General features: G+C 41.4%; 3 protein-coding genes and 1 long non-coding RNA gene across 5 annotated transcripts; 3 read left to right on the top strand and 1 right to left on the bottom strand.

Annotated features, from left to right (window-relative positions):
* Positions 1-4,818: 4,818 nt before the first annotated feature.
* Positions 4,819-8,158, bottom strand: LOC147817690 (uncharacterized). The gene is made up of 2 exons (XR_015436139.1): positions 6,922-8,158; positions 4,819-5,182 (listed from the first exon to the last, which is right to left on the bottom strand). It is a non-coding gene; the product is annotated as an uncharacterized LOC147817690 (long non-coding RNA).
* Positions 8,159-9,289: 1,131 nt separating this feature from the next.
* On the top strand, positions 9,290-12,267 carry hoxa11a (homeobox A11a). Its single transcript, XM_023431046.2, has 2 exons — positions 9,290-10,043; positions 10,872-12,267. The coding sequence occupies exons 1-2, from the start codon at positions 9,371-9,373 to the stop codon at positions 11,102-11,104; spliced, it is 906 nt and encodes a 301-aa protein (XP_023286814.1). The 5' UTR covers positions 9,290-9,370; the 3' UTR covers positions 11,105-12,267.
* Positions 12,268-17,049: 4,782 nt separating this feature from the next.
* Positions 17,050-19,902, top strand: LOC111673305 (homeobox protein Hox-A10). Of its 2 annotated transcripts, XM_023431045.2 has the most exons (3): positions 17,050-18,004; positions 18,811-19,093; positions 19,245-19,902. In XM_023431045.2, the coding sequence occupies exons 1-2, from the start codon at positions 17,140-17,142 to the stop codon at positions 19,083-19,085; spliced, it is 1,140 nt and encodes a 379-aa protein (XP_023286813.1). In that variant the 5' UTR covers positions 17,050-17,139; the 3' UTR covers positions 19,086-19,093; positions 19,245-19,902. The 2 variants fall into 2 exon arrangements, with proteins under 2 accessions (XP_023286813.1, XP_023286812.1); XM_023431044.2 differs by having other exon boundaries at positions 18,811-19,902.
* Positions 19,903-20,642: 740 nt separating this feature from the next.
* On the top strand, positions 20,643-25,681 carry hoxa9a (homeobox A9a). The gene is made up of 2 exons (XM_023431047.2): positions 20,643-24,140; positions 24,585-25,681. The coding sequence occupies exons 1-2, from the start codon at positions 23,588-23,590 to the stop codon at positions 24,824-24,826; spliced, it is 795 nt and encodes a 264-aa protein (XP_023286815.1). The 5' UTR covers positions 20,643-23,587; the 3' UTR covers positions 24,827-25,681.
* Positions 25,682-26,111: the final 430 nt, after the last annotated feature.

The following is a 26,111-nucleotide window of genomic DNA, read 5'->3' as shown; positions in this document are numbered from 1 at the left end:
CCTAAATATTTTATTTTGAAATTCAAACATTTGAAAGTATATTGTGAATCCCTGTGTGGCTCTGGGAGCAGAGGAAATAAGTCGGTCGAGGCTGGTCTGTGCTGAAATGTAGGCTGACATCGCCATCTAGCGACGACTTTGTGACATACTCACATGGATATACTCAGAGTTTAAACAATAATAATGAAAATTACAAAATAATAATAATACGATAGCCGTTATAAACAGACAAGGGAGCCAAGTTTTATAATTTTTAATAATTGTAATAATGAACATAAACACTCAAATTCCATCTTTTCCTCACTCTTGGTGCAACAGTACAGTGAAAACAATCGATTAAATATTAGTGATCACAAGGACATTTAATCTTGAGGGTCACACTAACATGAACATATGTATTTTTTTTGTGCTTTAATTTTGTGTAATTCATAATTGCACGTTAAATGTGAAATGCATACAGTCCGTTGTATCCATTCATTAAGTTACTGTAATATTTTACGTTGCCACAATATGTTGCGTTTTTACGCGTAAAACGTTGAAATATTAGAATAATTATAATCATACATTTATACATGTTGGTTGGTTGGTTGGTCTGTGGCTTTCAAACGGCGCAGGCGGTTGAATATCATTCTGTTTTGTGCTGCTGGTTTTTTTTTTTTCTTTTTTTTTTTTTAATTACTATCTTTTAAAGTGTAGGCATATATGTATAACGATATTAATAATCCCAGTAGGAATCGCTCTATCTTTTTGATTTTAGTTTTACAATTTCAGTTCACTTTCCCTGAAAACTAACGAGAACGAAGAAGCAAAACGTATCAACAGCCGAAAACGATTCTCGGGCAATGTAATGAGAAAATATAATTATTATAAAGGACAATGAATTTAATTCGAGCTTCCTCTGGTGGCTTCATAGACATGTGTGTTTGTCGTGGTAATGTCATATTTTAAAAACAAATATTGGGAAATCAATAGGCGGTTTTATTTAAGATGAATTGTAGCCTAGTTTTAATTTAAGAGATTTGAATGTGAATTGATTCTCCAAGTATCGTTGCAAGTTGTTTTGTTTGAAATGCGGTGCTTGTATGAGAGTGATTTGCTCCTGACGCAACGGTCAGTGTCGATAATTACTTGGTGGCAGAGTGTGAATGTTTACTTGTTTTTAAAAGATTTTCTTTTTGAGTGACTGTACAGCTGTAACGCAGCTGCAGCCAAAAACCCATCGTCTCAGCATGCTGGGTTTGGCTCCATTTAATGAATATGATTCAGTCTTACTGGCAGTCAAATGTCAGACATGAAACCAAATCCGTCCTTATTCAGAGCCCCGGCTCCTGTAGCTGGCCTTCCCAGCTGTTAGGCTGATATAACGGTTTTAGCCTGGTTTTGTGAAATGTGCCAGCTTTATGCATTTTATGTCTTGTCCCATTAATTTCAAGCACAGAGGCTTATACTGGACGTTACTCTCCCAGTAATTTGAAGCGCATAGATTTAGCCTATAGGTTAAGTAGTCTAAACGTGAATGGCCCTCGTCACTGAAATATTAAACGATTGATTTTCCGCGGTTTTCCGACTCTGGTTTGAATAATTTGGCAAATAACACAAGTGGAATTTGTTGAACCGATTCTCAGTATTTTACACACATGGTGTTCTCTCTTTCACCTTGCCTTTGCCATTGGGCCCCTGCCATGTCCTTTGTGCCCTGTCCCTCTCCGGGCCCTCTTCATATAAGCCTGAATTCATCTTTAACTGCCACGGTGGCAACTGCAGTGTTTATATAGTGTTTATATATTTGTTTATTATGACAGGATTACGCACACTCAAACAAAAATATTTAATTTCTATAAATCCTTATCCAGACCCTTGGCGCTACATTATTTTTGTCATTATTATTATATTGATTGCCGTTATTATTAGTATTAGTAGTAGTAATATTTATTATTATTATTTAGACTATTATTATCCTTCTATTATCATCATTAGGGCTGTTAGCAGCATCAGTAGCCAATAGTTGTAGTGGTGATGAATTAATAATGCTATTGTGGTTCTCAATCGTAGTTAAACAGTTTTATCATTTTCCGACTAAACTTGGTTTTATTTATTGGATTTATATTTTAAGGTCTAATAGCCTAATTTATCCTAATGGGAGTATTTTTAAAAGACATTTTAAAGCATATTTTTAGTAGTTACTCATTAAAGTGAGAGTTGCATTTACGACAGGATCGTTTGCAGTCAGCTAAAGGTTTGATTGTGGAGTAGCTATTTCTAAACAGTGAGTAGTCAGATATGTTGTGCTTATGACCCGCACGTGGCCAGCTGCTTGATTCAGAGAAATCTGATACAGTAGTCTATGTGCGCGCGCTCACGGAATCTTGCGTTGCCTTCTGACGTAGGGCAGAGCGCGGAGCGCGCACGTCTTATACAATAAGCTCAGAGATAGGAGGAAAGTGAGATGTGTGACTGCTCGGCGCATCCTGGAGTCCAAAAACACAGAAGAACGGAAGAGTTGAAGCTTTAAAGCGGAAGTTTTCTGCAGTGACGTGAAGTGAGCGGCAGCTGGTTGGCTTTCAGAGAGCACAGCAGCGTCTCATTGGTTTGCGCAGAAGCAAAACAAGCCTTTAAGTCCCGCCTCCAGCCCGAGGCATAAGGTGACAGTCCAAAGCTCACAGCGCTGTGCTCCGCCTATCCCTCTCTCCTATCATGAGCCATCTCTGATGGGACAGCCCAGCGGCTGGCAGGAAAACACAGGAGGCTGGACTCACTGCTCAAGAATTGAGTTCTGCTGCCACACTAAGGACAAACAGTGAATTACAGTTGATTTAATGCTTTAAAAAAAGGACGAATTAACCTATTTTTAAAGCAAAAAGGCACACCTGTACTTCCGTTATAATTTAATTTCCCTACTTTAATCACCAGCAGGTGAAGAAAATGAAGTAAAAAGGAAAAATATTACTACTATTACTATTATTCAAGTTTTCAAACAAAATATTGTAGTCTGTGCCGTTTTACAGTTCAATACCATGTTACACCAACACTAAAAATAGCCTGACTGATTTTAAAGAACAATCAGGTCAGGTGGTTTCTTTCCGTCGAGTTGATTGACAGGACTCGGCTCTTCGGGTCAATTTTCCACCCTCACAGACAGTAGCTGTCTCTATAACCGAGGAAGAAACTCCGAATCACTGAATAAACTGATACCATAGGCGGCTTTCGGATCAGTGAAGGGGTCAAACAGACCACATATCTAAGACGGAGCCTCGTCTGGTCTTGCATGTCTCTCGCCTGGCTGTCAGCCGCGGTTGAACACAGACAGGAGCATTGCTCTTTACATTGACCTTCGCTGTCTCCGTGCGTAATGGAGGCTAGGCCTACAACCTTCACTCATTCAGCAATATACCTCTGGTCAAGCCTGAAAAACACGAGTTTGGTTTGGAAGTTAATCTCGTAATACACCACAAAGACTGGAGCAGACATAAGCTTATCCAGGACCGTGACAGCGGTCAAATAGAAGCACTTGACCGAGATTATGTGAAAGCCTCCTCCATGTCCCAGTCGGCGCCTTATTCCCCCATAGTCCTGTCCTGATTTTCCTGTCCCGATTCCCCCCGTAGATCATCTCATTTGCTTTCAAATATAAATGCCACATAATTTACAGTGTTCATTTATGAAGGGTGTATAGACTGTTTTAAATGAGACGCACAAGGAGTTGGCTGTGTGTGCGTCGAATACGTGGCCTTTGTTTCGCATAGAAATTAAATCAATTCTCTCTACACAAAATAAACCTTCATAGTTCACGTTAAATTAAAGTTCAAGAATAAACCAGAATAAGAATAAACTTGCAGGTCATGTATCCGGGCCTATTTGTGGAGCAAACCTTTGTTAAATAGGTTGCACTTGGCCAGCACGCTAACCCATGCTTTTCTTTTGATTTTAAAAAGATTTTTAAAAAGCAAGATTGTAGAGTATATGGAAATATGTGTAAGTTTCAAAAACCACCTCATGTTAGTCGGATATGACAGGGTTACTAACCTATTTCAATCCAAAATAAACTTTTTAAAAGGCTAATTCCAAAAAATAATTTCACGTTTGGATCTTTTCAGATAACGGTTGTCTGATTATTTTGTGGCCATCCTCCATAAGAGTCTGGATCAGGTGGGATCGGTGATTCGCTCGTCATTGTTTGATCTTAGATGAAGCAAATGTGAGACACAATGGATTATGAAATATTACATGGTGCTCATGAGATGTACATCAAAGGAAAGAGCGAGACATTTAATTCAGTTGCGAAGTTTTCGTTCAATAAACTTGTTTATCCTGAGTACAAATAGACCTGATCTAAATGCTATATTTGGCGCAGTATCTGTGCTCGTTAACCGAGATTTTCGCATTTAAAATGAGACGAAAAAATGTCTCGGGAGTTATGAACACAATGCGAGTTTCTCAATTTCTAAGTTTCAAACTTTCTTATGTAAATAGTCTGCGAGCGTCGCACGGGTTTGACTTGAACATTTTCCAAATTTCATGTTGTCATCTACTGTTTAAATATTCTTTTGTATCTTGTTATATAAGATCAATCTAAAGCCGAATGTAGCATGAGATGATGAAAACTAAAGATCCAACAGTATATAGACTTTTCTTAATCAACGTATCCACTGGAGAAGACACCCTTAAAATTAAGTTTCTTTTCTTTTTAAAGTATTTGAAATTTGTTTTTTGGTTTATTTGTTTTTGAGCATCGGCACACAATTAGAAGACTTGGATCTAAGTGGAAATTCAATTTCTAATATTTTGTTAACGTAAAACACGGGTTTCTGACGCCATAGCCTAGTTTTTGCAGTGAGTTCCTTTTTTGTTGTTGTTTTAATTAAATTCAAAGCCATTCGCTACACTTGAATTGCGACCCATTTCTTTCTGTCATTGTTTCTCCTTTTTTCTCCTTTGTAAGATTTCATTTCTTCTCCCACTGAAGTCAATTTTATGTCCTTTTTTTTGTCCAGGCCCGCTCCTCCTGACGTCTTGTTTCCCAGGATACCCTCTGCAGGCTAATCCAGCATTGTGAGTCTCCACTGGTTTTTTCGGTGGCTGCTCCCGTTGACCGTGGAGTTGGTCAGTTTCCCTGCATGGCCCCTGTGTGGTCCGCCTGGGCCCCTCTGTCGTCGCCATCGCTGTCGGCCCACATTTCTGTCACCTGTGGATAAATCAACAGTTGTTCGCTGAATCAGGTTCAAATTTACTCAGATTATTCTTGCTCGTTCACTTCCTATTCAACTACAGTGCAAACTGTGATTGTTTCATGTTTCACTCTGATGGTTTTATAATCCTCAAGCAACTCCAGGCTTGTATCAGTGTATCCAGCAACATAGTAACGGCTGTGCCAAGACCGTTTAGCCTATCATTCAAGTTCAAAACCACTTTTTAAAAAAAACATCTTATCTGAAAACGGGCAGTCAAATAAAAACGCAACTAAACACGTAGCATATGTTTATATTTTTTTAACTAAATCGATTTTGGTTGAAAAATGATACATTTATTATTCAGCTCAGCCTGGTCTACATTTGTTGTGGTGATAGGACCACTGCTAACGTATCACAAAACTCCTGTGTGGCAAAGTTGTATTTTGTGACCTTTGAATGCATGTATAAGAACATGGCGCACACACAATTGGCACCATCTTCTTATAGTCTAATAAGAAGACTGCCCGTGTATCTTTTCCTCCTGCTCAGCACACTACAGTCGACTACACACAGTGTTCTCATTTTGATGCTTTGAGGCGCAGGTGTGGTGGCTGCTTTCTTTTTTTCTATACCATAAAATGAAAACAAAACAGCCTGTACTAAAACTCCGGGCTTTTTTTATTCCACTTAAAGACTCAAACTACAGGAGGTTTCTTTGCAAGACACTGAATGCGCCTATTTAGCCTCCTTTACAGCCTATAGGCCTACCTGACGTGGCGTTAAACTGTACTTTCAAATCCTCCGCAGGCTTGATTGTTTACTTGTTGTCTAACAAGGTTTTATGGCAGAAGGATGGGGCAATCTGTGTGTCGCATTCTCTTCCTGACTCAACCGCTGCACTTTTATCACTCTGGATTAGTAGTTCCTCTTCATTTAAAGTGAAATATATTGTGTTTATCAGTGAGGTCATATCATTTTCGATTCAAGTGCTTAATCCAAAAATGTAAATTTGTGTGTGTGTGTGTGTGTGTGTGTGTGTGTGTGTGTGTGTGTGTGTGTGTGTGTGTGTGTGTGTGTAAAACAACAAAACAATAAGACTTTAATTGGAAGAAAACCGTGTCAGTGTAAATACACTGCTTTGTCTACCTCGGTGCCACAATGTGAAAATATGAAGTGAATATTGACTTTGAGGTTTGATGAAAATTCTCCAAACTAAAATCATGAGTCGTCGGTGTCACTAGTTTACTATTTAGAGTTGAATCCTAACCCACAACAGAGAGAATACTGATGGCCCACATCTCTTATGATGCACTGTTAATGCGAAGATAGAGTTCATGTTACCTTTCCTCAGCCTACAGTCACAAGCGCACATTATCGACCAATCTTGTAACCTAAAGCCTGCGTTAATGCAACAGCAATTAAAGGAACTCCATCCGGGGCACAGTGGGCTCTTTGCTCTCTGTGAAGGACTCTCTCCCTCCCCCGAACTTGAAGTCGACCGTACAGACAAAGCTTTGGCTTTGAGGGCTTTTACGCAGCGCCAGACTGCAGTTTTGGTGAAGAAAAACCGCACAAGAAGCATAGTCAGAGAATGAGCAGAATGAATTCCTTTAATACAAAACACATTTGACCTAAAATAACCTTTTAATATTTGTTTCTATTTTTAGGACAATTATTATTATTTTTAAATTCAAGTAGTTTTTGCACAAATGATCAGAGATAGGGCTTAATTATTTATAAGTAGAAATCTTACCTTAGTTGTGTGCAGACATAATGTTTCTATGTTGTTGAAAATCCTCAGCTGCTGACTTTGAGTCCGTGTAGGTGGCGACTTCCTATCACGCTTGGCCAGTTTTGTGGTGTCTGTCTGGCCGGGGAGGAAAAAAAAGCCCTGCAGAATACTATAGCAGCTATAAAAACGCAGGTCTGTGCAGAGCTGGCTTTGGTTTTCCTGGGCATCCTGTGCTCAATTACAGCTTAAAAGCTTCAGCACAACTCGTAGAATTTGTCTGGATTGACCGAGAGGCGGAGCGTGTGGTCGCAGAGACACTAGAGTTGCTTGTGTCCCTGCAATTTATCCAAATAAAATGGCCTGCGAGCATAACAGTGGATAGCACAGAGGCTGCATGGTTTTTCCTGTTTTGATACACTCACGGGGTGTTAGTTGGTACTTGCACCGTCTTAGTGTGTGTGATATTTTAAGGTTGTGTTTCACATGTGCCATCAGGAGCCCCTTGGGTCCCAATGTGCACCAGCGGGCTGTGGGGCCAGGCCAGCCGCGACGGTCTTAATCCGAGCTCAGGTCTCTCATTCACAGCACATTAGAGTCAGGTTGCAGCCTCTCCAAAACCAGCTCCACGGTGGCCTCAGAGCAGAGAGCAGGGGAATGTGCACTGTGACTTGTTGACCAAATCAAATAGAAGAAATCTCTGCAATTCAAAATATTCAGCCTTCTGTATTTGTTGTCATAATTTACTTTAGCTTCTATGGAAAGTAAACTTTTGGTCCCCAATTATCTGCGTTTTCCTTTAGCCTATGTCCATTTATGGCCTCAAAATATTTGGATTATATTCACATTCAGGATTTAGAATAGATCTCTGGAGAAAGTGTTGCTAAGATATTTCAAATCACGACTGCAAAAGGCAGCTGCAGGCATTTCAAAATCCTACGCAGCATTATTCTTTTAAAACAATGTTTTGCCCTTTGAATTTTCTGTGTGTTGATTTTGATGGGATTTACAAATGTATCTATATATCAGTCATGGGAACAAATAGAAAAAAAACCCTGTGAACTGATGGAACTTATTATTCAACAGAACACAAAAGTGCCTGTAAATTTCTGAACGACGCACAAATGAATAGATATTTGCACCAAAACGTAAAGAAATAACCGTGCGTAAAAGTGGATCGAGCTTGAATATCGCGACTTTTTTGAGATGTTAGCGGAGCCATTAAATGTTAATATGGGGGGGAACAAGGGAAAGGGATCATTTTAAATATTATACGTTTATTTTTCTAAAGAGTCTCTAACATTTGACTATTGAGCAGACTGTTTTAATGATTGTAGGCGTCAGACTTTAACCCTCACTTCATGCGCTTTTTCCTCAATAAACCTGTGGTCTTTTCTGAGAAGAATCTGTCGGTTTCTTCTGTTGCTGGGACTAAAAACTAAATATTACAACAACAAAACGACAAACGACACTCTTAAAATTGCAATTCTGTGTTACTATAAAATTGAAGATTTTCTCCAATATTGATTTTGTAAAAAAAAAAAATTCAGTTTGGTCTTAGTTATACTGTCACTGAACACAAGGCTGTGGCCAGCTGAAACATTAGCCGCTACTTTGAACATGACCCTGATAACCAAATGCCCACTGGGCCAAATGCTCTGTTGTAAAACCACCAAATGATGATGACTAAGACATTTCTAAAGGAGACTTCAGAGATAAGCTGGCTGTCCCCATCCTCCAATTTAGGTCAGTGTTGTCTATGTACTGTTTAATACTAGTTTAGTTAATGTTATTGTCGGGTAGGGTTCGGACGAGTTAGCACGCAGAATCTTTTTATTTTCTTTTTCAAGCACTGTATATATCATTTAAAAACAAGCAAAACTAGAAAAGCTTAAAATACGCACACGTGTTATTCCAGGACAGACTGAGTGTGGACGCGCACAGAGCATCTGGGAAATAGTTATTGATATTTTTGCTAAAGCTTCGATAGAAATCCCTCTTCTCTATTTTAACTACCAGCATCCAGTTATAGTTCTCTCTTCTTCTGACTTCGTTGCATGTACAGGAATTCATTTTTAAGCCGACATGGCGATAAACCACCAATGTCAAGCTTTAGGGCACACAGCAGTCATGTCTCTTACACTCCGACACACACTCTTTCTCTTGCCTATACACACACACACACACACACACACACACACACACACACACACACACACACACACACACACACACAGAGGCAAGACAAGCACACACACAGCCTGAAAATCTGTCAATTTCTGCCGCGTGGTCACGTGACCTCCTCCTCCGTGGAGTGGATGGAGATGGCTCTCCACGTCAGCTTACGTCTCCAAATTTCTGTTTAGCGAACCTGCTTCAAAGAGGCAAGAGGCACGGCGCTTCAGAGCCATGTTCAGGGCGGTTATAGAAGAATCAAACCCCAACATAGAGTTATAGTAGAGGGTGAACTACGATGATGGATTTTGACGAGAGGGTCCCCGTCGGATCGAACATGTATTTGCCCAGTTGCACTTATTACGTGTCGGCGGGGGCTGATTTCTCCGGTCTTCCCTCGTTTTTGTCCCAGTCCCCGTCCACCCGCCCCATGACATACTCCTACTCCTCTAACCTGCCGCAGGTCCAACCCGTCAGAGAGGTGACGTTCAGGGACTATGCAGCCATTGACGCGTCCGGTAAATGGCCGCACCGAGGGAACTTGCCTCAGTGCTACCCCAGCGCAGAGGACATGGTGCACCGGGACTGTCTGTCGGCGCAAAGCGCCGTCGTAGGGGACATGTTCGGTAAAAACAGCCCTGCAGCCGCCGCTGCCGCCGCCGCTTATCACCACCACCACCACCACCACCATACGAGTGCCGGGTCCGCCGCCTCCAATTTCTACGGGAACGTGGGCAGAAATGGCGTGCTGCCACAAGCCTTCGATCAGTTTTACGAGACGGCGTACGGCAACGCGTCGGAGAGCTCCTCCACAAATGGCTACTCAGGGGACAAAACAGCGACCAAGCAGCCCGGCTCTGCGCCGGAGGAAGCTCCGTCGTGCCGGGACACCGAAGTAAAGGAGCCCCGGGATGAGACAAGCAGCCCGGAGTTGTCTTCCGGCAACAATGAGGAGAAATCCAGCAGCAGCAGTACGTATTAAAGTCAGCGCCTTGGTTATGAGAGAAAGTTTGCAATCTTGCGCGCTGCTGTTAAAAATTTTATATGCTGTTTTATAAGCATATAAGGTTTATAGAGGGCCTGTAGACCCCCCACTCCCAACAAAACTTTGTTATAAACTGCAGGATCACGTGTTTGGAATTGAAATTGGCCGTGAAAGACAACAGGCCGTGATTTTTCTGTAACACTCCCTGACGTTTCCAAAAAAGCACCCAGTTATAAATGTGAATTCCTACCGGCTGCAGACCTGCGTTAATTCCATCTATTATAAACGTGCTTGTTTCACGGTTTCTTAGCGTTAAAAGCGCATTTGCATGTAATGAGGGTGGCGCCTCTGGTTTAAGGTTTAGCACACACATGAGCTCTTGTGTTAAAGCTATCATGGAGGTTGTGTTCCCACTTGTACATTTTCCCCTTTATGTGTTCTATAAAACCAATATTTTCATATAAACTGTCTAATGTAGCACACTCTGCTTTTTCTGTAGCTAGGTAGGCGCTTGTATTTGAAAGTGAGCTTGTTGTTTTCATTTGCTAGAAAAGGTCAAAGCCCAAGTGTATTGTCTAGCGAACCAGCAGCGAATGGTTTGGTAATCTTTCCAGTGTAATATAATATCAGTATATATGACACTTGAAATGTTGAAATGGGAAATATGTTATTAATGCTTTATGTAGAGGAAATCCGCTCATGCGTAATCTGGGCAACATCCAGGGTGTATAAATCTTGTTGTTACATAGTCATGGCTTATTTGAAATGTTTATATTTTCTATGACCGATAATACTTTTTTTTTGTGGCTTCCAGATGGACAGAGGACCCGCAAGAAGAGATGTCCTTACTCCAAATATCAGATCAGAGAACTTGAAAGAGAATTCTTTTTCAGTGTGTACATTAACAAGGAGAAACGCCTGCAACTGTCTCGGATGCTCAACCTCACCGACCGGCAAGTGAAGATTTGGTTTCAGAATCGCCGCATGAAGGAGAAGAAACTGAACAGAGATAGATTACAGTATTATACGTCAAATCCTCTGCTTTAGAGGTCAAGACGACGTCGTCTCAGCTCAGATAGCACTCTGTTGTGGGACCGAGTGCGTTCACAGACTGACTCTCCGGCTGTGACTCTCCCTGTGTACATTGTGTACCACGATGGCTGCGGCAGCAGCAGCAGAAGCAACACTGCTCAATGGTTAATTTCAAGTTCGAGGACAACAGTATCCTGTGATCTGAATAACCTCAAGAGTGAGCATGAATTAAGACAGTCCGTGGACTTTGATATCGCTCTTCAGACTCTGATTTTTTTTTTTTGAGAGGGGGGGTGGGGGGTGTATAGAAACGGAAACTTTTTGTCCTAGCCAAGACTGTGCGTGCGAAGGCCCATGTTAATGTTATTGTGGCTCACAGACGCCTTGTTTGTTTGTTTTTTTCAAACGGGCAAAAAAAAAAAAAAAAATTTAAGTCACTAATTGACTGATTCAGTGTATTTTGTAATCAAAAGATTTATTTTGCTTTTTTCTGTTTTTAAAATCAGAAAAGTTGTGTATTTAGGATGATGGCGGATATGTGACTGAATCTATATTGGTGTGACCAAATGAGTCCGAACAGGATGAGAATGTAACGTGTTTGTTTTGTCAGCTTATTTATTTTGTAGCCACTCGTTTACTATCCCCTTTAATGCCACGTCTAATCAAGTCAAAGTCCATTATTACAGACAAGCCATTGGGATTCGTGGTGAGTCTGGGCTGACCTCAAAACAAGCTTTTGTCGTCTTTCCTGTGACCTGCAGAATATGAGGGCTGAGTATTTATATTTTGAGTACCCTTCAATGCCCAAATCCGTGTTGTCCTCTTCTTTTGATTTTTGGAGACTATCAGGCGAGTATTGATGATGCAGGCCAAACCAGAGAGATAAGCTCGTCCACTGGATCCGTGTGGAGTTGCACTGAGGTACACGCCCAACATGTTCACACAGGTATATATATATGCAGCGGCCCTCTTCGGTCTAATATCGATACGCATAACAGAATATTTTTCTTCATGACTTGTGATCCTTTGGTACTTGCAGTGTAAAGATTTAAAAGATACATTTTCAAGTGTGCAGTCAGGGCAAGGCTGGTCAGGGTCACCGCATTGAATCAACTGCTTGGTTTGCCCAATCTATTGTGTATTATACTATATTTCCAAATAAAAAAAACAAATGAAAAGGTTATTGAAAAAAAAAAATCAGTTCCTGCGTGGTCATTCGTTGTTTTTTTTTTCGCAACATTTTTTGTTTTATTTAATTTTTTTCTAAATGTAGGTCTGCTGAAGAATAATACGCACCTGACAATCATTTTACGCCAAACCAACACATTCAACTCACGCTTATGTGTAGAAAACAGTTAAGACATGACAGTGCGGCAGAGCTGAGTGGCTCGCATGCAAATTGTGAACAGTGCGACTTTACAGACGCGCGCACACACATACTCACTACTTCATGCAAATTAAACGTATATTTATTTTTTTGAAAATGAAAGTTCGTACAGTGACGAATTAATTATTAGAGCTGTCAGCTTTGTCAAACAATGATGTCACATAATCTTAAATGTTTAATTATGGTACTACACAAATGTAGATCAACATAAATATGCAAGATATTCTTTTTTTGTGCGGTGGTTAATTATGATTTTCAATAAAAAAAGAAAAAAAGAAATCCTGTTTTCATGCTCCCTTATTATGCTGCAGCTGCTGCGTTTCCAATGAATTTAACCATGTCCCACAATACTTTGAGCAATCTAAGATATTTTATTTTACAACTCTTCATTCCAGGTGAAGGAAATCTATTAGCCGTTTTAGCTATTGAACCAATGTGGGTAACTTATAGGCCCACACTTTGCCTATCTATCTCCATAACATTTAATGTTACCAAACATTCAACATTGCACTATCCACACTTTGTTTTCTATTTGTCTCGCGCTCTCTGTGTAGTGTGTGTATATATATATATGTGTGTGTGTGTGTGTGTGTGTGTGTGTGTGTGTGTGTGTGTGTGTGTGTGTGTGTGTGTGTGTGTAAACTGTCATTTCGCTGATTGGCTTTGGAAACACTGATCCAACAGCCTTTCTCCTTTGGCTAGGGTCGCCATATTTGCTGTTGTTATCACTGTGTTTATGGGAGCTAGCCGCAGCGCATTGGCGTTCATATATGACAGTCAAAAGGGCCATAAACGCGGGGAGAGAGGCTGAAGTTTATGGTTGCCTCTCTCTGCCATAGTCCGGCCTTGCCTTGCGCATCCTTTACTGCGCGCTGGAATTCCGTCCCTAATTACGGGACATCCTCCCCGTTGCCGCAGCAACGCGGCCATAAAAGCTGTCTGAGAGTCTGGAGCATTTGTACAATTGGAGTGCAGTGCAATAAACCGTCTGAGACCCAAGGTTATTAACTGTGTTACCAAGGAGGCGAGAGCAACGACAGGGAGAGGACGCACAGGAAAAGCTTCTGCTTGTTGGCTGCATCTACTTCATTTGAGAGGCTTTTCCCCCTCGTGTGGTTTATCCACCACGAATCGGTGTGGAGGCAACAGCTGCACCAGGATTAGACCCTCATCTACCACCAGGCGGCGCTATTGGGACCAATGTCATTGCCGTGGATCTTTTCGTCTCCAAGCTCACCTCAAATGCATGCAGGTAAAAGTTGTTGTCAACACAGTCTGGAGCTTGAATAGTTCGCTTTACTTTGCAGGAACCAAACTTCGGTAGATGTACGTGTTCAGTTCTTGGACTCTTCTCTTTGCTCGCGGGGTCTGATGGTTTGAGATAGGAACCGTTTTGTGTTTAGTTTCCACATTTCTAGCTCTCGTGCTCACTGGGCCGTGCGGTAGAGAAAGTCTTCCTGGGGGCCCTAATAAGGCAACACATCTGTGCCAAGCCTTCATGCTGCATGTGCTATTCATTTTGCTGAGCTTGAGCTTTTTAATGGGTGAAGTATAGCATGGCCGGCTTGTACCTGGAGAGATCCGCAACCCCTTCCAGTCCAACCACAAATGTTTTGGATTTGGGAAAGTCTGCCTCAATGTTTAAGAAAAAAAATGGATGCAGTTAGTATCTTGAAGATACAGCAGTATAAGCAATGGGTTCTGGGCACAAAACAAATGATTTCATTTTTTCAGCTCTTGGTAATGCAGCTCATCTTAAATCACAACAGCTGGCCTTGTATGCTCAATCTTCTTCGTCTTCCTCCTCCTCCATTCACAACATTTTGACGTCCTTCCAAAACACTTGATTCTCTGAACGTGCCAAGTGTCTAAAGGCAGTTATTAGAATAGTAGATTTGATTGTGATAAGGCAGCAATCCCTTCTCCCTTTTCCTTCCTGTCATAGACATAGATCTGCACTATGAGGCTATTCGGTGTCCAAGTGGCGAGTGGCTATTCTGGACCTTAATGCGTGTGGACCGAGTCTCTTTCTCTCCTTTGTCTCTCGTGAAAAATAAATGCTTCCGCTGGATGTAATAAAACGCCGCATTATTGTTCATAACTGCACTCGAGACGAACATGATACGACTCAAACTGCCTCTACGGCTACGATTATATGGGCCTGATCAAAGCCAGTGGTCAGAGTAAACTGTTTTGAGGATATGATAGCCGGGCAGCTGTGAAAATGAAGATTTAATAGCTACAATTAATAACTGTAACACAAAGATATCGATAGGCCTCCATGCCAGTACAAGACCATGGAGTGTGCAGGGCCAAAACACTTTAATACCGGGCGAACATAATTAATTGATGTATTTAGTTTCCTTACTGGATCATATGTCCCATAAGGAACAGGCCACTGTGGGGAAGAGTACACAGACTTTAGACTTATTGCTGTTAGTTTGTGTGTTCTTACTGGGCTGACATTGTAGTGAATTATTTTATGGTTTTTGGGAATTTCTTAAACAGGCACAAACGCTCGGCGTACGGCTTTTGTCTTTAAAACCCCTGCACTCCAGAAAATGCGCTTTATTTTATACATTTCTATAATATATCATTTTGCTATGGAAAATTGGTTATTGTGTTATATCCATATAGACGTAAATAACCTACGAGCAACTTGCAGTCATTTAAGTCATTTGAAATATGTGTGTTTTGAGCAGCAGTGATTGACAAATGTCCACCGTCGACGCGCTATCTAAGCCGGTGTACATAAATGAGCTGTCAATGACAGCAGCGGTTGAAAAACCTAAATGGGCTCAATTTATGAATTTTCCCCAAATTTGCTCATTTCAGTACAACAGGCTGCAAACAAACCCGGGGGGCTATGGCGGCCACCTGGGCCTGGTAATGGCAAAGCTGGCCGAGATTAACTTCAACCTGGAGAGAGCAATAGAGTGCACATGGCCAAGGACACTACGAGATGGAAGGAGAGTTTTATTGTGGCCCTTATTGCCCCAAATTGGACCGACAGGGTGACTTGTATGTGCAAGCTTTATGCCTGCTTTGCTCTGGCACACTGTGACTGTTCCTTCACAACACCGTGATCAATATTTTAGCAGTTGCACTAATTTAAATTTGTATACTGAGTGCAGTTTCTATTATCTGATGTTTGTATGAAATGCAGATTAATGCTGCAGTAAAACAAAACTATATGTTTGCTGTAATGGCCTTTGAACGAAAGTAAATGCAGATTTAACCTTTTCTTGCGTTGTGCGTAATGGCTCCGGATACAGATGATTTCCAGATAGACTACTGAGTTAGTGAAAATACACAGAAATACAACCACTAGGCTACTAATACAAATCATAATTTCAAATAGATAAATGAAAAACGATTTTCATGGTTTAATATGAAATGTAAAATTACATGCGCATAATTCTTTTTTTTTTTTTTTTTTTTATAAATCTTAAAGAGAACCAGTGTATAACACAGCCTCTAATAAGGTATGAATGTGCTGTCAGAGAATCTCTGTATTTCCTGTTAGGCAGGTTATTTAAGGCCATAATCCGTTCAACATTGACTGAATTATTTTTTGTATAAAGATTTTCCCCCTTTACTGTAACTTTAATTGCTTTTACTTGTGACAGGGAAATGTTCTGCCTTTTGTTTACGCGTGGGCATAGCTGTGCTAATCTTGGATTTTACATAATTCAATATTCGTCTAAATTGTTAAATTTAAATAGATTATGTTTGACGTAACACTGTATTTTTGGCAGCGCAGAAAAATAACTGTTAAATGGTGTAAACTTGATATTAGAGATTGAATTCCTTGTGGAAAATAAACAAACGAAAATCTTAAAATTGAACGAAGCAGTGTATTAGATATTACTCACTCAAACTCCAGACATCAGTCTTAACATATTTGTTTTTAGTGCGGAAGAACTCTGAATGTCTTCTGGCTAAAGGGTGCACCTTATAAAACGGCTTTTTTCCAAGGCTTTTTTGCCAAAGGCGAATTTTCCCCGCAGTTCAAAACACTTTATTACCACTAAGTTGCATGGCTTTGTTTTTTTATGTCTTTGTTGGTGGGTTTCAGCAGCCCTGTAGGCTACTTTTAAACTTGATTTGCCACCTTTAGACTATATCTGCCTAATGTAGGCTGTTTTTTTTAATCAATTTATTTTTTTGTATTGAAAAGGATTTGTTTTGTTTGTCATGTGTATGCAAATGTGAGGCCAGTCACTCATATGTCAACACATGGGTCTCAGGTTTTATAAATCTGATGCTTAACAGATATTTTTGTATGTGCTGTGATTGATTTGCACGTTGCAAAGGTACAATCAGGCATCATTTGGCAGTTTGCACAGTTGAGGTGTTTGTTTAAAGAATGCGTCCATGAATTGCAGATTTTTCACAAAAATGTATTTCTAAACTTTGTGTCGCGTTGGACCTTGCCCCTTGTCCGGAGTAGTGGTGGTGCATTAAGGCGAGGTGAGGGAACACACTGATTGCTGTGCTGTCCCCTTTCTCTGCCCCAGCTCCATGATGGATATCACTCCGTCTGCTACGTAGCCTCGGAGTGGGAGGGACTGCCCATCTTCCAGCATTTCCATTGGTTTTACAGTCCGCACGGCGGAGAGGGGGGCGCCTCTAATCATATCCAGCATGTTTTGTACAAGAAATGTCAGCCAGAAAGGGCTATCTTCTCCCTTCGCCAAAATACACCACAATAATGTCATGTTCGGACAGCCCGTCAGGAAATGCGTTTTTAGTGGATTCTCTGATCAGTGGCCGCACCGAGAGCGGCGGAGGTCACTACACAGGGAGCGCGGTGTGTGTGCCTCATAGCACCGCTACAGAAGTGCCTTACGGACTACACAACTATGGATACTTCCCAGGTATGGGTAAGCGGAGCGAGGTGGGTCCCCAGAACATGGTTTCCGCCTCAGGGGCGTACATGCCCAGCATGGAGATGTGGATGGACGCGCAGAGGTCATGTCGTATGGACCAAGAGCACCCGGTTGGTCCCCAGGTCGCGCCCTGCTCTTTCCCGCAGAACATTAAGGAAGAGAGCACCTACTGCCTGTATGAGCAGCCGAAGTGCCCTAAAGCCTCCACTGCCGAAGATCTTACATATTCGAGGTTAACAACGGCCGGCCTCGGGTCGAGTTCTTGTACAGTTACCGATGGCGGCGGCGGCGGGGGCTCAGTGCCTGTGCCGGGCTACTTCCGCTTGTCTCAGACGCACGCACATTCTCATAAACTTTACAACACCAACGGCCCCCAGCCGAACCCTTCCCATTCTCATTTTGGCCTACACCCCACTGCTCCTGCTCGCTTCCACACGCCACCAACCTCGACTTCTGCTCCAGCCACGGCGCAGGAAGGAAGGAACACCGAGGAGCCCGTGTCCTCGGCAAAAGCAGACGTGCAGCCTCACGCTGCACCGGGGGCCGAGGACACACGAGAGTCCTCGGATGCAGAAGCGTCCTCAGCTGACGAGGTGGAAGAGCATGACAAAGACAGGCCAGCAAAGACCAGTAAAGGTAATCACGGATCATCATAGGTGTGGTCCTGCACTGTTGTTTTGATTGCATGCAGGTAGAGTGGGGCTTTATTAATGACACCTGTCAAGTTTTATTTTACTGGTTTGGCTGCAGTGACAAGTCAAGAAACAGGTCTGAAAACTTTGTATTTACTTATCATTGTTTTCGCTCTAATAACACACGTTTCTATGGTATAAATGCATTAAAATAGTTTATTTGTGCACGAATAGGTCCGGACGTAGAATGCGTAAAATTTCAAAATGAGTCAAGGATTATACAGGGCTTTAGTTAGGGTTTAGTGGTCCATTCCTTTGACGTGATATGACACTAAGTAATTATTTTCAAATAATACAAAATAATAAATTTTAAATGTACTCTTAGCCAGTGTTTCTGTTGACCGCTGCGTAAAATATACTAGTACACAGGCCTATATGTAGCCTATTAATGTAGGCCTCCATATTTTTTCCGTGCCGTAACGTTTCTATAATTTGACTCCTTTTGTGACACTGAAATAATGTTTCACTGGACTATTGGTGTAAAATGTTAAATGCAGTGTTGTGTGATATTTTTGTAATTATTACTGACACGTTTCACTTATAAGTGTGGTGAGTCTGACAAAGAAAGCGTACTTTACGCATAAGACACACACACACACACACACACACACACACAATTAGTGTAATATGTACATAATAGATACACACACTCCCAGGTGACCTCTCCTTGTCTCTCCCTCACACATACACACAGCACAGTGAGTCATGTTGCAGTGCGTAAAACCATCTATCTGCCATTTTTTTCTTTAGGAGACACAAAAAGTGAAAACACAGCCAACTGGCTGACAGCAAAAAGCGGCCGGAAGAAACGCTGTCCATACACCAAGCACCAGACACTGGAGCTGGAGAAGGAGTTCCTCTTCAACATGTACCTGACCCGAGAGCGCCGCCTAGAGATCAGTAAAAGCGTCCACCTGACGGACAGACAGGTTAAAATCTGGTTCCAGAACCGCAGGATGAAACTGAAGAAAATGACGCGGGAAAACAGGATCCGGGAGCTCACCTCCAACTACGGATTTTCGTGATGAACGAGGTGATCACATTGAAATAGAAGAGAATTGGTGAAATCAATTACTGCACCCCCCTTTCCACTTCTCCAGCCAACCCTCCCCTCCACCCTCCCTCACCACTTTGTCCACATGACTCATTTCACTGTGGGGTCTACAACTTTCTTTTATTTCCAGACACGCTCAACGCCATCGTCCTCTGTGAGCTACGGAGAAAAGGAAAAAAAAGGCAAAAAATGAATGTTAGAGGTTCTATTTGATTGTTTTCTGATGTTGTGTTTTTGTATTGTCGACACGTTTCTGTCACGTCTGTCGTATGGTTGGATAGTGTCGTCAGTGGAGTTAAATCAATGCAGTTACACACACACACACACACACACACACACACACACACACACACACACACACACACACACACACACTATGCCCTAGAAGGTGGTTTAAAATGTCCACCCCCCCACCCCACCGCTGGAAAATAACCTTTTTTAAATTTAGTCAAACAAATATGAATCTATTTACTTTTAATTGGAATTGCATGATATAAAGTTTTCCTACATTTTGTTTTTTAGTAATTTGAAACCACCCTGGAATATAAATATAATGCCCATGTTTCACCAAGGGAGGAATAATTCATCTATGACCATTAGATGTAGTTCACCAACATATAGGTCTATTCTATGTATGAGCTAAATGTATAAATTGAGTCTTTATTCACGTTGAGGACGTTTACACGAAAACGGTGCGCAAAGTGTAGGGAGGAATGTTTTTATTGTATATTTCTGTGTATATATGACATTGTGTTTTTGTGTAATGCTTAATAAATTATCAGCTCGCATTAAGGACTAGCTCTTTGTATTTTTGTACCATGCGTTTATATATATTTTTTTTAGTCTTTTTAGTTTTTCAGTTAATATGACACAGAAACAGAAAAAGGCTTTGTTTGAAATTCAAAGTCCAAAATAATACATGCTCCTCCACTGGGGACTGGCTTGTTTTTTCATGGACCAGCTTAGAAATGTTTCTGGGGGCTAATGTAATGGCCATCGGAAATAATTAAGATATTAGGCTATAAGCCGTCTAGCTGCATGCCCAGCCGGCTATTGTAGAGTTTTATGACTGGCTGGTATATGAGGTTTCTCCCTCTCCTCTAAGAGCAGCTTCAGTCGTGGGAGAGCCTTTCAGACGGAGAGGAGGCCCGGCTCTCAGCTAGAAATCTGAACTGTACAGATACACTGTGGATAAAAGATTACCTTTGGCTTTAGTTTGGAATACTGGGATTAACATTTCTGGGATCGGGTAAGTCTATTCATCATTGTGAATTTGTCCATTTTGCGCCCTGTTGCAGCGGCTTCACTTTAGTGTGTACAACACACACTTGCACTTTCTCGGTACAGACGAATTTGTGGACACTTGATGACGGAACCGACGACCACGGTGCATTATGAATTGGCTGATTGTGTTTCACTTGAGGCCCGGATCGACTGTCGAGTGGTTTAGGTAGTTTCATGTTGTTGGGGTCCATTTCTAACTCTGCAACATGAAACTGTCTTAATTGCCCCAGTTACATACATCTAAACCAAACGGAAAGCAAATCGGGGACATAAAGATGATGGGATTTGTAGAAAATTGTGAAGAGGTGATTTGGAAGCATGTTCTAAACCTGCCTGGCTTATAAAGCGGGGAGGGGTTGGCTGGCTGGCTGGCTGGCTGTTATTGTGTATATTCTTCTCCTGTCTCCTGTGATGTTTTCTGTAGAATTCCACATTTGTTTTGTCTTCTGAGCCGGAGTGGGCATGTGTGCTGAATTTAAACATGATCAAAGCTGAGCTGCAGTATGCGTCGTGGACTTGGGATTAAGCCGTGAGTGTTTTCCGTGAGTAGTAGTGACGCAGACACGCCAGACAAGGCCTCGGTTACGACCACTGCAGTGGAGGGGAAGGGGAAGGTGAATGGGGCAACAGCGACCTCCGTGGGCAATGAGACCGGATGCTTCCGCTGCGCAATAGTAGGCTCAGACAAAAGGAGGGGAAGGGCTTTATGGCGATATTTAGATCCGCCAGACAGGCTGTTATCTGCAGAGGCAAAAGAAGTGAATAGCCCCTGCGGTAAACTGGGTGAAAAAACACCCTGATTTAGGTTTACAGCCTGAGAGCCATTGGCACAGTGGCGTCTTTTCCTGCTCTGAAGGTGTTTGCCTGTTCTAACTTTTAGTGCACAAATAGGAGCACAGCCGCCCCCCCCCCCCCCCCCCCCCTCGGCTTGTTTGATGTTTGTTGTCCAAATAATGTGCAAGTACCAGTGAGGTGATAGTCTGTCTGCAAGCAGAATGCACATTATGGACACCTTGTCTTTTTTTTTTCTCTGTGCTCCTTTGCTAAATGCTGAGAATAGCTGTGTGTTGAATTGCTTGTGGCCTTGTGGGGTGTTGGCCAAGCTCTCCGTTTATTTGCTGGTAATAAATAAAACACGCAGGGTAATATGTGAGAACTCAAGGTTGCTGCTTAGTGCATCTGCAACGTGGGTTCAGGTTTAGGATATAATGTGCATTTATACGCACTTAGCCTCCTCCCTTTCCCTTAAAATTCACATTGATTTTAAGTTATTGATGTTTTTCTCCCAGTGAATATACATTAAGTATCATCAGTGTGATTATTCTGTTCTCTGGTTGACAAAATACATTTTCGGCTGAATACATTTGTACTAATCGTGCTTCAGTTATAGGTTATCAAACATGCACCCTGTGTATTTATATATAAACCTTCTTATATTATACCGTATTAACGGGCAGTTTTCTTCTGTTAATTTATGCATTTATTTAATACATTTTAGAATCTAAAGCACCACCACATAGCCTACAGTAGCCTATGTTTAAAATGTGCTTGTTGTGTTTACCACTCCTCGCACCATTACATTTTAAAAGGAGGAAACCGCAAAGGCCACATTACGCTTATGTGTAGCAGTGTTTAGGTGTAACGTTAGACCAAAGCACTGGCTGCTGGCGGGCATTAGAGTTCATTTGTTAATGGCAGTGATGAAACCAACATATAGGCCTACACAAGTGATAACGGCTGTGCAAATTATAAACGGGTTAAACGGCAGGTCAGGCATCGAGAAACCGGGATCCGACATCAACATGTTATGTTGAAAATATTTAATAAATATTCGACTATGGCACTTCATGTGGATCAGTAACACACACAATTCATTCAGTTTCTTTGCTCGTTTTAAATTGATATTGTGCTATTTTCTATTGTGACAATTTTCTATCACACATGAGGCTACGTTATATTTCATATCACGCAGTCATAGGCTGTCCAATAAATGTTTAGTTATTTTATTTGTTATATTGAATCATGGTTTTTGAGCCGTAGTTAGAGCCACATTTAATAGTTTCAAACTGTAACAAACTTCAAAATAACAAACCTGTTTTTTTTTCTTTTTGTTAATCTGACTGAAATTTTCAGAATAAAAAAAAATTTCATAAAAAAAATCTCATGTTTATAGTTTTTTCGGATATAGGAAATGTATATAGTCCTGTTTTGTTTTAGATAAAACTGTATATATGCTGTAATGTGGATTTTCAGATCTTAGATATGTAGCCCAGTCCCAATTTATACGATGACGTGTAATATCTGTGTCTAAATCAAGAAGTTAGGTTATTGGAGAAAAATATTCCCATATGATAAACATTAGCATATGCTTTGTTTTTAACACAGTTTGCACAGGCCTACACATTAATGTGTTATTTATAAATATTGAACTGAAAATAACCATTTTAGCCTAAAACTATTATAAATATGACCTTTTGTCTTTATAAATTATGTTTGATATTTGAAGTTGAAAAGAGGAAAATATACGGTCTTTAGAAGATGTCTGATGCAGCAGAAACAGAGTAAAAATAAATACAAACGTAATTTGTACGGACGTGATTTGAGATCCAGATGTTGTTTGAGCTTTATGTTGCAAAGTTTTTTAGTATGGTGTTTAAAATGTGTTTTGGTGAGCAGCAGTGGTAGGGTGCTTACGTGTCCTATAAAGTAGCTCGTAAAATAAGACTTCCAAAAACATACTGTATCGTTTTGGATAACATAGGACGGATTTTAACAGCAACAACTGGCTGAGGCACTGTAAAAGTAAAAGTTTTTTTCTTCAGTCATTCATATTTCTCATCTCACAAACAGCAGATCTCGCTCATATCTTGATAATTCTTAGCTTTAAAAGTGGAGGTTGTTATAGGAGAGCGGGTGAGTATTTAATGACCAAAGGGATTGATTTATCCTTTATTGTTCAGCCTTTATGATCACGTGTGTCTGCTGCCCAATAGCATGGCAGCCTGTCTCCCCATTACTAGCCCACTGTAGTTCTCTGTGGGGCCAAGTTGCTACTTGATTTCTCCACATTGTTATTTTGTGAGGCTGGGTTTACTGCGTGTGTATGTGTGTGTGGTGTGTGTGCGCGTTTTTACTTTTGCATGCATCTGCTAAATGACTGCGTACATGTGAAAGTATAATTTTTCTGCCATGTCGACATCCGGAACACTGACTAGTTACTACGTCGATTCCCTCATTCTGCCCGAGAGCGAGGAGGTCTCCGTGCCGAGATACTCCTCTGGTCCTGGGCTCCAGCATGCCAGACAACCCGCCTCTATTAGCGACCACAGCGAGCTTGGGACTTGCACCTTCCCGTCCAAACCTCCGGTATTCGGGCCGTCATGGAGCCACGTCCCGACTCAGTTTCCAGGCACCGTCTCCTCTGTTTATCATCACCACTATGGGCATCCCCAAGGCGCGGTGGGTGCAGATACAGATGGCCGTTATCAGTCGTGGCTGCTGGAGCCCATGTCTGGTTCCCTGCCCATGACCGGATTACCGACGACCCATCACTACGGTATCAAACCGGAGGGTCTGGGGACGCGAGCTGACGGAGCGCTGCCGGGCTCCCACACGGCGCTGCTGCTCTCTGATTACGCCAACGGGACGGTGGCGACGACATCACCGGTTGAAAAGGACGCCCTGTCCGGCCAAGCAGGGGACATGAGCGGAGAGGGCGAAGAGAAACCGGGCCTGGATCCAAGTAAGTGGCTGCAGAATCCTTTATGTTTATAGTAGCCTATTTATACCGCATAAAGCTTTGAGGATTGGGGTGCGTGATGGGGGTGCGCGTCTGAACAGATGCCATTTACGTGCCATGAACGTGCCATTTCCTTATGGGGACTGTTAATGGCCCAGCTCTCCCATTGCTATATAAGATAACCTTTTGCAGCTTTTAAAGTGAACGTGAAGAGACAGAGAGAGAGGGAAATAGAAGTGAGTTTTATTTGGATGTAGCTGCCTTTACATTTGTAGCCATTTTCTTCTCACCAGTATAGGAAGTTATTTGGTTGTTTTTTTTGGTTTGAGCCAAATTATGAGTGATGCATGTTTTTTTTTTTTGTTTTGCTTTTTTGTTTTGTTTTTTTAAACAATTGGCCACTCAGCACCGGGCCCTCACACCAGTGTCGCACCCCACTCTTTTCAGATAACCCAGTGTCCAACTGGCTCCACGCGAGTGCCACGAGAAAAAAGCGCTGTCCGTACACCAAGCACCAGATCCTCGAGCTGGAGAAAGAGTTCCTCTTTAACACCTACCTGACCAGGGACCGTAGGTACGAGGTGGCGAGGCTGTTAAACCTCACCGAGAGACAGGTTAAAATCTGGTTCCAGAACCGCAGGATGAAGATGAAGAAGTTTAATAAAGACGGCGCACCGAAAGACGAGTGACTGAAACCGTAGATAAAGAGTATTTAGGCTGATGGCTGAGCTTTGTGTGTGAAAGCTCTGAATTCTGCTGGACCTTGTTTTTAAACTTCATTGTCTTATTGTTCTATATAACAGAAGCTACTAGGCTTAATTGTCTTGTTAAAAAAAAGCATGTTAGGCTTCAGTTTGATGCGACTACCTTTATATTGCACAATTTTAACAGTGCCCACTCGTTTTTTTTAATTTGTTCTTTTCTTATGTTGAGTTGAATTAATACCTCGTTAAAGTGTAGGCTGTTAGTTGGCCTGATCCCTGTGCTTGTTTGTGAATGGATGTTTCTAGCTGTGTGTGTTCTCTGGTTTGTAGCTCTATTTGTTGTCTATCTCTGGGTCACCTGAGCGTCTAGTTTGTAAACTGTGTTAATTTTATTGTTTCTCCCTTACTACTAGAACTATGACTGATGACCATGAGTTTGAATCTAACATTGGAACCGTAGAAAAACCGACTGATCGCATTTTGAAGTAGGTACATAAACCTCACACGCCTCTTGAAAATGCTTAGTGAATTAAAAGATGTTATAGAAGCTATATTACATGACATTGTTGACTACCTATATGTCTTTCAACTACCTACAATAACTTCTTTTTCCGTTGGCGGATTATATTAGATTTGCTTGCATTAGATACTGAACTATGTTTGAATTTCAGGGAGTAACATTTTGAAAGAACATAATGTTTGTTAGTGAGAGAAAATGATTTAAAACACTGTAGGCTACTTAATGAATACCTCACGGTCTGCTTGACCGTCTGACTTTTGGTTCACAAATGTAATTTGTACTTTATTTATTAAATAAAACAAATTATATCTGCGAATGCATGCACGTTACATCCTTATTTCATTTTGGCCTCATATCGAAATGTTTTCTTTTTAAATCACGAATTCTTGGTGCGCAAAAAGTCTTTATCGGTGCTAATTTGCATTGCAAAAATGATCAAGGTTACTGCTGTCAACCACACACACACACACACACACGAAAAAAATATGATATCTGGATACTTTACTAGGCATGAATAGTGCAAATTAACATTTCTTTTAATAGTTAAATAGTCGTTTAATAGTTTTTTTATAAATATAATATTATAACACACACACACACACACACACATATATCAAAATTCACACGCCTATAAGTGAATAATTGTGTGTGTGCGTTTGTGTTTGTTTGTTTGTGTGTGTGTGTGTGTGTGTGTGTGTGTGTGTGTGTGTGTGTGTGTGTGTGTGTGTGTGTGTGTGTGTGTGTGTGTGT

This window comes from Seriola lalandi, unplaced genomic scaffold, assembly GCF_002814215.2.
Source record: "Seriola lalandi dorsalis isolate HSWRI2012SDOR001 ecotype SW California unplaced genomic scaffold, Sedor1 jcf7180002054916, whole genome shotgun sequence".
NCBI lineage: Eukaryota > Metazoa > Chordata > Actinopteri > Carangiformes > Carangidae > Seriola > Seriola lalandi.
Note: the sequence above shows the minus strand (reverse complement) of the source record. Positions and strands in the feature narration are given on the sequence as shown.